The 14,775-nt window shown below is 39.5% G+C and overlaps 1 protein-coding gene across 1 annotated transcript in view; it reads left to right on the top strand.

Annotated features, from left to right (window-relative positions):
• The window catches only part of LOC129644378 (disintegrin and metalloproteinase domain-containing protein 5-like), a 166,720-nt gene that overhangs the window by 116,382 nt on the left and 35,563 nt on the right, over positions 1-14,775 (top strand). Inside the window, exon 19 of the mRNA XM_055570041.1 lies at positions 13,211-13,370. Coding sequence (XP_055426016.1) covers positions 13,211-13,370 — 160 coding nt within the window. The remainder of the gene's footprint in view (positions 1-13,210; positions 13,371-14,775) is intronic.

Genomic DNA, 14,775 nt, shown 5'->3' with positions numbered 1-14,775 from the left:
GCCATTGCCTTATCCAAGCAATTTACTTTACCTCTTTTTAAAAGCCCTGTACTACATATTTAAGTTTTGCATGGCTATCTTTTTTTTTCTTAAAATACATAAATGTAAGATTTTTAGAAAGGAGAAAGAATAAAAATATAACAGGAATAATTAAAGATACCCTCATATTTAATGAAAATAACATTGACATGCTTCTTTCAGTGCCATAATACAGTCACACATATTTTTTGTTTTATTCTCCAGTTATACTTTTCTGAACTGCTTGCAGCCTTTAAGGTATCCTTCTTTGAAGTGATAGCAAAGTGGAATAGAATCAAATGTAAAATTCATTTTGACTTGAAGCTTTGTTTTAACAAGCCCAAATTTCTGAATTGTATCAGTTCATTGTAATGGCATTATGCTAAGTATCTTGACAAAAGCAGTTGAGCATAGGATACTAAGGGTTTTCTTTACTAGATAAAGCAGGTTTTCAGGCTTGGAAAAACTATTAATATTTTGCAGCTCTCCAAACATGTTCAATCACTTTGATGCTACAGGCTTGGTCTGATAGGCCACCTCTCTGTCAGTCAGCTCTTTTGAATATTTAAATTTATCACATAGGCTATCCATGTCTCAAATGCCCATCATTTTTATGCACTCCGAAGCACACTGGATGTTAAATATTTCTTTTTCAGGGAACATGGCTTAAAGCATAGAAGTAATCTTAGTTGGTGAAATCTAATTTGAATTCCATATAAGTTACCGTTTTAAAAAAGGAACTGAGGAAGTCCTTCCTAACTTGCTTACCCATTGCTGGTTACACTTTTTGAGTTCCAAAGCAGTCTTTATTTCCAAAAGCATGAGTCATTTTTTCAGTGTATGAATTGTTGTCACAACCTATGCAAATCGTAGAACTCCCAAGGCGTAGTCAGTACATCCTCTTCTGGAATTCTGAAGGCCTCTTCACAGATCATCAGATTGCTTTGGAAAAGCAGCATATAAATTTCCATTTCATTGCGAACTTTCTTTTCTCTGTTCTTATCCTCCATGAATTTCAACATTAGAGAAGTATTTTCTTCTTGTCCAGCCTTTTAAAAAATAAGATTTTACATTAGGTAAATATTTTAGCGTGGGCTTCCCAGGTGGTTCGGTGGTAAAAGAATCTGCTTGCCAATGCAGGAGACCCTGATCTGATCCCTGGGTCAAGAAGATACCCTGGAGGAGGAAATGGTGACCCACTTCAATATTCTTGCTTGAGGAATTCCATGGCCAGAGGAGCCTGGTGGGCTACCATCCATGGGGTCGCAAAGAGTCAGCCATGATTGAACACACACACACTGCACTACAAATATTTCAACATATCTTCTATGGCCAGCAAAGAGTACAACCATCTTGTACACTTGTTTAAGGAAGCAATATCTTTCCACGATGTGAAGTAAAAAAAAAAAAAAAAATTCTTGTTAAATGCTTCTGCACATTTTGAGGAAACTAAAAGTGATTGAAATTTTCATTATGAAAACCTTTATATCACAGAAAAACAAATCATAACCCTTTCAGTGTTGTGTATCAGGTGGAGAGTACATTTGGCAAGTTAGATCTTCTTCTTTTCTTCAGTAAGAAATTTATAGACTGAATGGAACTTGCAAAGATTTACATTTGCTCTGTTTGCTAAATATGCATATAGATGAGCAAAGGCTAGTTTGTGTTTGATCAGGATAACAAAAATCTCTTTATTTTATATGGTTTTATTAAAATTTTTATACAAACTCAGAAGCTTATTTGAAATTCTCTTCTGGAAACTAAATTACCTAAGAGCTGGGGCAGTGTGTGCTACTACATTTACTTGCTAAAATGTGACAGAGTCATTGCTTCACTGTAAGGGATCAACAGATGTTATCAAAACTTTCAATTTTCCTCCCACTAGTCATTTTAGTTACAATCTGTGAATCTGGAAATGTAACTTCATTGTTTTGTAGAGAAATCAAGAAATTCAATGAATAGATAAAACATGTTTGTTCTTGTAGTGTGCCCAGAACTAATCCAGCAGTAGTTATTTTTATCTGAACACTGCCATCTTTCATTTATTAAAATTTTTTTTTTATTTTTTTTTATTAAGGATTTTTTTTTGTAGTTTTTATTTTATTTTTTTTTTATTTATTTTTTTTAAAATTTTATTTTATTTTTAAACTTTACATAACTGTATTAGATTTGCCAAATATCAAAATGAATCCGCCACATGTATACATGTGTTCCCCATCCTGAGCCCTCCTCCCTCAGATCAGATCAGTCGCTCAGTCGTGTCCGACTCTTTGCGACCCCATGAATTGCAGCACGCCAGGCCTCCCTGTCCATCACCAACTCCCGGAGTTCACCCAGACTCAAGTCCATCGAGTCAGTGATGCCATCCAGCCATCTCATCGTCTGTCGTCCCCTTCTCCTCTTGCCCTCAATCCCTCCCAGCATCTGAGTCTTTTCCAAAGAGTCAACTCTTCGCATGAGGTGGCCAAAGTACTGGAGTTTCAGCTTTAGCATCATTCCTTCCAAAGAAATCCCAGGGCTGATGTCCTTCAGAATGGACTGGTTGGATCTCCCTGCAGTCCAAGGGACTCTCAAGCGTCTTCTCCAACACCACAGTTCAAAAGCATCAATACTTTGGTGCTCAGCCTTCTTCACAGTCCAACTCTCACATCCATACATGACCACAGGAAAAACCATAGCCTTGACTAGACGAACCTTTGTTGGCAAAGTAATGTCTCTGCTTTTGAATATGCTATCTAGGTTGGTGATAACTTTCCTTCCAAGGAGTAAGCGTCTTTTAATTTCATGGCTGCAGTCACCATCTGTAGTGATTTTGGAGCCCAGAAAAATAGAGTCTGACACTGTTTCCACTGTTTCCCCATCTATTTCCCATGAAGTGGTGGGACCGGATGCCATGATCTTCGTTTTCTGAATGTTGAGCTTTAAGCCAACTTTTTCACTCTCCACTTTCACTTTCATCAAGAGGCTTTTGAGTTCCTCTTCACTTTCTGCCATAGGATGGTGTCATCTGCAAATCTGAGGTTATTGATATTTCTCCCAGCAATCTTGATTCCATTTTGTGTTTCTTCCAGTCCAGCGTTTCTTATGATGTACTCTGCATATAAGTGAAATAAACAGGGTGACAATATACAGCCTTGACGAACTCCTTTTCCTCTTTGGAACTGGTCTGTTGTTCCATGTCCAGTTTTAACTGTTGCTTCCTGACCTGCATACAAATTTCTCAAGAGGCTGATCAGGTGGTCTGGTATTCCCATCTCTTGAAGAATTTTCCACAGTTTATTGTGATCCACACAGTCAGAGGCTTTGGCATAGTCAATAAAGCAGAAATAGATGTTTTTCTGGAACTCTCTTGCTTTTTCTATGATCCAGTGGATGTTGGCAATTTGATCTCTGGCTCCTCTGCCTTTTATAAAACCAGCTTGAACATCAGGAAATTCATGGTTCACATATTGCTGAAGCCTGGCTTGGAGAATTTTGAGCATTACTTTACTAGCGTGTGAGATGAGTGCAATTGTGCGGTAGTTTGAGCATTCTTTGGTATTGCCTTTCTTTGGGAATGGAATGAAAACTGACCTTTTCCAGTCCTGTGGCCACTGCTGACTTTTCCAAATTTGCTGGCATATTGAGTGCAGCACTTTCACAGCATCATCTTTCAGGATTTGGAATAGCTCCACTGGAATTCCGTCACCTCCACTAGCTTTGTTCGTAGTGATGCTTTCTAAGGCCCGCTTGACTTCACATTCCAGGATGTCTGGCTCTAGGTCAGTGATCACACCATCATGATTATCTGGGTCGTGAAGATCTTTTTTATACAGTTCTTCTGTGTATTCTTGCCATCTCTTCTTAATATCTTCTGCTTCTGTTAGGTCCATATCATTTCTGGGCAGACAATTTTTTTTTTTTTTTAATTTAGGAAACAAAAATGTGTAATTGATTTAGATACTTGCTTATCTCAACCCAGACATTTGAGATTTCATCTCCATATGTGTTTTTCCAGTTCCTTCTCCACCATACCCAATTCAAAATATTTTTTATTAAGATATAAGTGATGTGTAGCATTATATTAGTTTCAGGGGGTACAACATAATGATTTGCTATTTTATACATTGTAAAACAATGTAGGTCGTCACTACAGTAGGTCTAGCTAACACCTGTCAGCATACTTATAGTTTTTCTTTTTTTCTGGTGTGGAGAACTTTTAAGGTATGCTCTGTTAACAACCTTTAAATAAGCAATGCTGTATTATTCAATACTTCTACACACTCAGCAGAGATGTCAGCAAAGCAATTTCACACTAGGTCTGAAGTGTAGGGTGCAAGACCTCTGCCCTCAGCACTCTATGAGCAAGTGAAATAAGATTAAGCACAAAGGAAAAAGAAAAAGGAGGCAGAGACAAGATGACTTGGTAGAAAGACGTAAGCTCTTGCAAAAACACCAAAATCACAACTAACTGCTGAACAGCCATTGAAAACAAATTTTGAAACATACAAAGAGGTACCCTACATCCAAGTACAAAGCAAAAGCCACAATGAGACAGTAGGAGGGGTGCAATAGCGATAAAATAAAATCCCATACCCACTGGGTGGGTGACCCACAACCTGGAAAATAATTATATCACAGAACTTATTACACAGAAGTGAAAGTTATGAGCGCCTACATGGGGGTCCCTAGCTTAGGGGTCTGTCATCAGGAGGAGGAACTCCCTGAGCATCTGGCTTTAAAGGCCAGTGGGGTTTGATTGCAGTGATTCCATAGGACTGGGGGAAACAGAACCTCCACTCTAGAGGGCACACACAGGTTCTTGTGTACAACAGGCCCCAGTGAAAAAACAATGACCTCATAAGAGCCTAAACTATCATAGCACTATGCTCATTTCAAGTGGTAGTAAGTAGTAAGGTTATGCTCAAAATCCTTCAAGCTAGGCTTCAGCCATATGTAAATTGAGAAAATTCCAGATGTGCAAGCCGGGTTTCTGAGAGGCAGAAGAACCAGAGATCAAATTGTCAACATTCGTTGTATCATGGAGAAAGCAGAGTTTCAGGAATATATCTACTTCTGCTTCATTGACTACACTAAAGCCTTTGTGTGGATCACAACAAACTGTGGAAAATTCTTAAAGAGATGGAAGTACCAAACCAACTTACCTGCCTCCTGAGAAACCTGTATGTGTGTCAAGAAACAACAGTTAGAACCAGACATGGAACAACCCATTGGTTCAAAACTGTGAAAGGCATACAACAAGGCTGTATATTATCACCCTGCTTATTTAACTTCTATGCAGAGTATATAATGCGAAATCCTAGAAGGACAGAAGGAATCACAAGCTGGAATCAAGATTGCCAAGAGAAATATCAACCACCTCACATATGCAGATGATACCAGTCTGATCACAGAAAGTGAAGAGAAACTAAAGAGCCTCTTGATGGTGAAGGAGGAGAGTGACAATGCTGGCTTGAAATTCAACATTCACTGTGGCGGATTATGTAAAGTTTAAAAATAAAATAAAATTTAAAATCTTCAAAAAACAAAACAAAACAAAACAAAACAAAACAAAAAAAAAGAAATTCAACATTCAAAAAACTAAGATCATGGCGTTTGGTCCCATCAATTCATGGCAAATAAAAGGGGAAAAAGTGTTACCAGTGACAGATTTTATTTTCTTGGCTCCAAAATCACTGCAGATGGTAACTGCAGTCATGAGATTAAAAGACGTTTGTTCCTTGGGAGGAAAGCTATGACAAACCTAGACAGTGTATTACAAAGCAGAGACATTGCTTTGCTGACAGAGGTCCATCTAGTCAAAGCTATGGTTTTTCCAGTAGTCATGTACAGGTGTGAGAGTTGGACCACCAAGAAAAAAACAACGGTGGATAGACAGGCATACAATAGACATTCTTGTTCCTAAAGGGAGAAATGGGAAAGGAGAAAAGGGTGACAGGTCTCAGGAAATACAAATAAAACTTAGCAAGGCAAATTACATTCGATGTTAAGGTTGGAGAATAACCCTCTTAGTTTTGATGTTCTGTCCTCCAGAGCCTTTGGGGTGGGAGCATAACCCAGATGCAGTAGCTTCTACCCTACCTCTTCAGCTCTGGACAGAGGCCCACCCATACAGCTCTTTGGAGTAAACTGCCCCTGAGCCACTGGGCAACAGAGCTTGGCTGGTCAAAACTGAGGAAGAGACAGCTCCTGGCCCCATAATGGGAGAGGAAGCCTTGATGATCTCTGAGTCACCCTCTGCATTCTTCTCTTTTCTTGAAGGATAAAGCATATTGGCAGCCAGTTGGTTCTATGGCCCTGTGCTGTTCCCTTTGGTCTGACCTGGCAGTGTTTCTGCTGATATCATCTCATCCTTATTCCTGCCTTCTTCTGAGATGGTTCACATGCACAATCTATTTATCAGATGATTTTTCTGTCCACATTTTGGAACATATCCCCCCCCCCCTTTTTTTTGGCAAAATTCATAGACTGAGAATTCTCCAAATCTTTAAATTCTGGCACCTCTCTGCCTAGCACTAACTTCTTCACTTTGTCTCCTCTGCTCACATCTTACTCTAATGAGTCAGGGTATCCAGGCTACATATTTGACATTTTTATTAGAAATATCCTCAACTAATTATCCAGTTTCATGACTCACAAATTCTATCTTCCATAAAACACAAGATTACAATTTAGCCAAGTTTTTGGTCACTTTATAACAGGAGTTGCCTTTTTTTTTTTTTAAAACTCAACAATATTGTATTGGTTTTGCCATATATCAACATGAATCCACCACAGGTATACACATGTTCCTCATCCTGATCCCTCCTCCCTCCTTGCTCCCCGTACCATCCCTCTGGGTCGTCCCAGTGCACTAGCCCCAAGCATCTAGTATCGTGCATCGAACCTGGACTGGCGACTCATTTCATATATGATATTATACATGTTTCAATGCCATTCTCCCAAATCATCCCACCCTCGCCCTCTCCCACAGAGTCCAAAAGACTGTTCTATACATCAATGTCTCTTTTGCTGTCTCGTATACAGGGCTATTGTTACCATCTTTCTAAATTCCATATATATGCGTTAGTATACTGTATTGGTGTTTTTCTTTCTGGCTTACTTCACTCTGTATAATAGGCTCCAGTTTCATCCACCTCATTAGAACTGATTCAAATGTATTCTTTTTAATGGCTGAGTAATACTCCATTGTGTATATGTACCACAGCTGGCTTATCCATTCATCTGCTGATGGACATCTAGGTTGCTTCCATGTCCTGGCTATTATAAACAGTGCTGTGATGAACATTGGGGTACACATGTCTCTTTCAATTCTGGTTTCCTCAGTGTGTATGCCCAGCAGTGGGATTGCTGGGTCATAAGGCAGTTCTATTTCCAGTTTTTTAAGAAATCTCCACACTGTTCTGCATAGTGGCTGCACTAGTTTGCATTCCCACCAACAGTGTAAGAGGGTTCCCTTTTCTCCACATCCTCTCCAGCATTTATTGCTTGTAGACTTTTGGATCACAGCCATTCTGACTGGTGTGAAATGGTACCTCATAGTGGTTTTGATTTGCATTTCTCTGATAATGAGTGATGTTGAGCATCTTTTCATGTGTTTGTTCGCTATCTGTATGTCTTCTTTGGAGAAATGTCTATTTAGTTCTTTGGCCCATTTTTTGATTGGGTCATTTATTTTTCTGGAATTGAGCTGTAGGAGTTGCTTGTATATTTTTGAGATTAGTTGTTTGTCAGTTGCTTCATTTGCTATTATTTTCTCCCATTCTGAAGGCTGTCTTTTCACCTTTCTTATAGTTTTCTTTGTTGTGCAGAAGCTTTTAAGTTTAATTAGGTCCCATTTGTTTACCTAAAGAAACTAAAGACCTATATATAGAAAACTATAAAACACTGGTGAAAGAAATCAAAGAGGACACTAATAGATGGAGAAATATACCATGTTCATGGATTGGAAGAATCAATATAGTGAAAATGAGTATCCTACCCAAAGCAATTTATAGATTCAATGCAATCCCCATCAAGCTACCAACAGTATTCTTCACAGAGGTAGAATAAATAATTTCACAATTTGTATGGAAATACAAAAAACCTCGAATAGCCAAAGCAATCTTGAGAAAGAAGAATGGAACTGGAGGGATCAACCTGCCTGACTTCAGGCTCTACTACAAAGCCACAGTCATCAAGACAGTATGGTACTGGCACAAAGACAGAAATATAGATCAATGGAACAAAATAGAAAGCCCAGAGATAAATCCACGCACCTATGGACACCTTATCTTTGACAAAGGAGGCAAGAACATACAATGGATTAAAGACAATCTCTTTAACAAGTGGTGCTGGGAAAACTGGTCAACCACTTGTAAAAGAATGAACTAGAACACTTTCTAACACCATACACAAAAATAAACTCAAAATGGATTAAAGATCTAAATGTAAGAGCAGAAACTATAAAACTCCTAGAGGAGAACATAGGCAAAACACTCTCCGACATACATCACATCAGGATCCTCTATGACCCCCCTTCCAGAATGTTGGAAATAAATGCTTTTTCTTATCCATTGTTTTTTTTTCTGTCTAAAATCTCACCAGAAACAACTTTCATGTGAATATTTCTACCAGCATTCCATTCATGATTATCTTTGTATTGTCTAAAAAAGATGTAGGCTTTCTCTCCTGCTCTCCTCTTTTGCCTCTGAACCCTCACCAGAGTTGCCTTTACCTTCCATATTTCCACCAACAATCTCTTCATATTCAGTCAGTTCAGTTCAGTCGCTTAGTCATGTCTGACTCTTTGAAACCTCATGGACTGCAGCATGCCAGGCTTCCCTGTCCATCATCAACTCCTGGAGCTTGCTCAAACTCGTGTCCATTGAGTCTGTGATGCCATCCAACCATCTCATCCTCTGTCATCCCCTTCTCTTCCTGCCTTCTCTTCAGATTAATCTAGGTGTTTTCCACAATGTGCCTCAAAATTCCTCTAGCTAGTATCTATTATGAGTTCCTAAGCCATTTCCACATATTTAGGTATGTGTCATAACAACATCTTGTTTCTTGGAACCAAAATCTGCATTAGTCAGAATTCTCCAGAGAAATGGGACCATTGACGGTGCAGGAGGAGAAGCTTTAGAAGGAATTGATTGGCCCATGTGATTCTGGAAGCTGACAGATTCCAAGATCTACAGAGTCAGTAAACTCAGGTCGAGGAGAGCTGATGGTGCAGTTTTTGTGTGAAGGGCTGAAACCTTGAAGGTCAGGCAAAGCTGATGTCTCAATTTGGGCAGCTCAAGCAGGAAGAATCTTCACTGGAGGATCAGTGTTTTTGTTTAACTAAGACTGCCAGGATTGAGGCCCACCTGCATTAAAGAAAGCTACTGCATTACCCAATCTACTGATATAAATGTTGGGCTTCCTGGGTAGCTCAGATGGTAAAGACTCTATCTTCAATGCAGAACACCTGGGTTCAATCCCTGGGTAGGGAAGATCTCCTAGAGAAGGGAATGGGAGCTTACTCCAATATTCTTGCTTGGGAAATCCCATGGATAGAGGAGCCTGGTGGGCTACAGTCCATGGGGTCACAAAGAATCAGACACAACTGAGCCACTAACACACACACTGATTTAAATATTAATTTCATTTGAAAACACCCCACAGAAACACCTAGAATATTACTTGAGCAAGATCTGAGCTCATTGTGGCCCAATGAAGTGGATTCAATCCCTGGGATGGGAAGATCCTCTGGAAGAGGGCACGGCAACCCACTCCAGTATTCTTGCTTGGAGAATTCCATAGACAGGAGAGCCTGGCAGGCTTGCAAAAGAGCTGGACACGAGAGTGACAGAGCACATACACTCTTTAGTGTACATCAATTATTCTAAGTAAACCTGGAATTTATTGATGGTAGAATAGCTGCCTGGAGAAACTAGGTAATCATGTAACTGTGTAGTTAACAGTGCAAAAGTGAAATGACTATTTATGAGCAGTCTTGTGTCTACACAGAACTTCTCATCTTGTTTTTCTATCACCCATCTGAATGTAGTGTGGAGTTGGAGGAGAAGGGGGGAAAGTTTTGGGAGTTGCTGCTGCTGGATGCTGGCTCCTTTATACCTGATATTTACCCATGAAGTTTGCTAGGGTCACATCTGTGTTTTGGGGAGTTTGATATGACAATTAAACCCTTGAGTCATAAAGGCTGAGACATTTGGGGGAAGTAAAAGGGAGGAGGTGAAAAGCGGTAAATTAGTATGCTCAAAATTCTCCAAGCCAGGCTTCAGCAATATGTGAACCGTGAACTTCCTGATGTTCAAGCTGGTTTTAGAAAAGGCAGAGGAACCAGAGATCAAATTGCCAACATCCGCTGGATCATCAAAAAGGCAAGAGAGTTTCCGAAAAACATCTATTTCTGCTTTATTGACTATGCCAAAGCCTTTGACTGTATGGATCACAATAAACTGTGGAAAATTCTGAAAGAGGTGGGAATACCAGACCACTTGACCTGCCTCTTGAGAAACCTGTATGCAGGTCAGGAAGCAACAGCTAGAACTGGACATGGAACAACAGACTGGTTCCAAATCGGGAAAGGAGTATGTCAAGGCTGTATATTGTCACCGTGCTTATTTAACTTATATGAAGAGTACATCATGAGAAATGCTAGGCTGGATGAAGCACAAGTTGGAATCAAGGTTGCTGGGAGAAATATCAATAACTTCAGATATGCAGATGATACCACCCTTATGGCAGAAATTGAAGAAAAACTAAAGAGCCTCTTGATGAAAGTGAAAGAGGAGAGTGAAAAAGTTGGCTTAAAGCTCAACGTTCAGAAAACAAAGATCATGGCATCCGGTCCCATCACTTCATGGGAAATAGATGGAGAAACAGTGGAAACAGTGGCAGACTTTATTTTTTTGGGCTCCAAAATCACTGCAGGTTGTGACTGCAGCCATGAAATAAAAAGATGCTTACTCCTTGGAAGGAAAGGTATGATCAACCTAGACAACATATTAAAAAGCAGAGACATTACTTTGCCAACAAAGGTCCGTCTAATCAAGGCTATGGTTTTTCCAGTAGTCATGTGTGGATGTGGGAGTTGGACTATAAAGAAAGCTGAGTGCTGAAGAATTGACACTTTTGAACTGTGGTGTTGGAGAAGACTCTTGAGAGACTCTTGGACTGCAAGGAGATCCAACCAGTCCATCCTAAAGTAGATCAGTCCTGAGTGTTCATTAGAAGGACTGATGTTGAAGCTGAAACTCCAATACTTTGGCCACCTGATGTGAAGAACTGACTCATTTGAAAAGACCCTGATTCTGGGAAAGATTGAAGGCAGGAGAAGGGGATGACAGAGGATGAGATGGTTGGATGGCATTACCGACTCAATGGACATGAGTTTGAGTAAACTCCGGGAGTTGGTGATGGACAAGGAGTCCTGGTGTGCTGCAGGGGGTCTCAAAGGGTTGGACATGACTGAGTGACTGAACTGAATAGTTAAATGACTGGATGCCCTGAGGTATCTTTGAAAGGAGGTAGAATCCTTGAGGCAGATTGTTGGGGACTAGTTTAACCCATGGGAACTGGAGACTCAGAGTAATTAATTAAATGAAAATCTCAAGCTGAAAGAAGAATTTATAGAAAATAGTCTTTGTTGGCAGGTATCAATACATAGTGCTCGTTAAAACTAGATAGTAAAAGGGAAAGAAAGACCTTTTTTTTTTTTTGGTCTGGGGAAATCCTACTTACACTTTCAAGGCCACTTTCATATCTTATTCATTTTCAAAATAACCACGTGATCTCCATGATTACCCAGAAGACTACACATGAGGTTGAGAATCAGTCTGCCGGATACAACTAGAGATGCTGATCTCTTCATCTGATTCTTTGTCTAATTACAAATATCATGTAATTTTTATCTTGAAGATACTGGGAACCCCAGGCACATGCACAGAGCTGACTGAAAAATAAAATGTTGCTCCTACTATGAACTCTCTTTAAAAACCACGGGAAAAAAGGAGAAGAATTGGGGCTAGCCTAAGAGGAGAATTTTGAGCCTCAGTGATCATCCACACTGTAGCTGGCGAGTTGCTCTTCTGACTGTCAGCTCCTCCATGTGGCTAAGAAGTGATAGAGCAAGAAGTGAAGTGAAGTGAAAGTCACTTAGTCGTGTCTGACTCTTTCCGACCCCATGGACTATAGTCCATGGAATTCTCCAGGCCAGATTACTGGAGTGGGTAGCCGTTCCCTTCTCTAGGGGATCTTCCTGAGCCAGGGATTGAACCCAGGACTCCCACATTGCTGAAGAGTTCATATCAAATAAAAGGAAGCAAGCAAACAAATTATGAAGAAAGCAGGACTCAATACATTAGGACTCCAGGAAGGTGAATACAGATGTCAGCTGAGAATCTATAAGAACAGATGAGGAAAATGTAAATATTAGCACTTGTCAATCAGAAATGCATCAGAAGCAGATTTAGCCATGCATTCTATAAAATCTAGAGTCATTTTAACAATTTCCTATTGCCACATATTTGATTAAAGAACTTGGTTAAATAAGTTATTTAGAGTACTTCTAATTTTTAGAAAAAATTCTAGTAATATAAGAAAAATGCCACATAAAGTGTGAAAATTTTAGGTGCTCAGTTGTGTCCAGCTTTTTGTGACCCCATTTAGTGTAGCTCCCCAGGCTTCTCCGTCCATGAAATTCTCTAGGCAAGAATACTGGAATTGGTAGTCATTTCCTTCTCCAGAGGATCTTCCCAACCCAGGGTTGAACCCGGGTCTCCTGCATTGCAGGCAAATTCTTTACCATCTGAGCCACCGGAGAAGCCCAAATGCCACACACCCCAGATTTAATTCTCACATACAGGTAAAATCCCAATACTCTTTATGATATATATGTTTGAGCCTCAGAAACCCTGTATCAGAACAGAATTGAAGAAATACTTGCAGGTGTTAAATATGCGGTCCATGAAAGAACAATGCCTTCAGTCAAGGAAATCACCATATGGTAGAAGTTTGAAAACACAGAAACATCCGTAAAGCTCATTTAATATATTAGTTTAGGTTTTCAGATTTTATTATATTCACAGTCTATATGAATGAATTGTTTAGTGTTTGGGAATATGGTTGGTAATGATAGCTTTGCACCATTTCATTTGGTTAATAAAATCTCTGACACAGTTTGAAATGATATTTTCCATTCGAGGTAAAAGTTTTTTGAAGGAAAGATCTCTTGGTCATCCAAAACACAGACTTCAACTCGTTTTCTACATTTCTATACCTGTGTTCATCATTGCTGCTGCTCTTATAATAAAGCAGGATAAAATAAGAGAGCTGTGCTACAAAGGAGAACTTGAAAGTGAAAGGTATATATGTTTTATTCTTATCAAATAAATAAGTCAAGAAAAAAGTATTCATGGTTCATCTAGAATATGCTAAGACTATAGGTAAAGCGATATGAGGAGAGGCACACAGATACATTTCAAACTGGCTTGGTGTCCTTCATATTTTTTTCTGGTTTTACTACATTTTACCAGCAGGATTACTTGAGGAGGATGGGTGCCGAGGGTATGGTGGAGATTTATTCAGCCTCTTAATCCAATATGATAGTTTCCGCTCAGTTGTTTCTGACTCTTTGCGACCCTATGGACTGTAGACCACAGGCTCCTCTGTCCATGGAATTCTCCAGGCAAGAATACTGGATGGGTTTATTATTCCTTCTCCAGGGTGTCTTCCTCACCCATGTCTTCTGCATTGCAGGTGGATTCTTTACCATCTGAGCCACCAGGCAAGCTCTTAATCCTGACTCTGTCTATATGGTCATATTGTACATGAGAGAATCATGAGAATAAATAATAACACTGCATTTAAAAATAAATTTTAAACATATAGAGCCTCAGACCAGTGGTAAATAACTTCATTAAAATACCCCACTCCACTAGAGATAAGATCTATGAATATGCCTGCATAATATTTATTTTCCTAATTCTTTATATTGCTGATTGGGCAAGTCATTTCTCAACTAGAAATTACATGTGTAGTTCATGTTAATCAGGTTAGACAGGAGGAAGCGTCATGAAATGGGGAGAAAATTATGTTTAATCTCAGAAAACCTGGCTTCAACTCCTAAATATTGCATATCTTGATAACTATGATACCTTGAGCAAAGGGTTTAATCTTTATGTCCTTAAAATTATTCTCTGTAACTGTATAAAATGTGAGATAATAGCTTTCCAATTTATCATAAACTCCTGGGTACACCGAATTAATAAATGACATTATCATATTATCTGTAATCCATTACACAACAATTTAAGCATCATTATTGAACCCCTTATTCATAATTTACTATATTTTCCCACTGCTGCTGCTGCTAAGTCGCTTCAGTCGTGTCCGACTCTGTGTGACCCCATAGACGGCAGCCCACCGGGCTCTGCTGTCCCTGGGATTCTCCAGGCAAGAATACTGGAATGGGTTGCCATTTCCTCCTCCAATGCATGAAAGTGAAAAGTGAAAGTGAAATCACTCAGTCGTGTCCGACTCTAGCGACCTCATGGACTGCAGCCTACCAGGCTCCTCTGTCCATGGGATTTTCCAGGCAAGAGTATTGGAGTGGGGCGCCATTGCCTTCTCCATATTTTCCCACAGAGGTATTTATCTTTAGTTTTACCTTCTTGGAATTGATATAAAGAGAAGATGAGTATGTGTTATGAGAGGATGAAAGAGATCTATAGAAATGTATAGAAAATAAGCTGAAATTTTGGACTGCTA

The sequence above is a fragment of the Bubalus kerabau genome, chromosome 2, assembly GCF_029407905.1.
Source record: "Bubalus kerabau isolate K-KA32 ecotype Philippines breed swamp buffalo chromosome 2, PCC_UOA_SB_1v2, whole genome shotgun sequence".
Lineage (NCBI taxonomy): Eukaryota > Metazoa > Chordata > Mammalia > Artiodactyla > Bovidae > Bubalus > Bubalus kerabau.
Note: the sequence above shows the minus strand (reverse complement) of the source record. Positions and strands in the feature narration are given on the sequence as shown.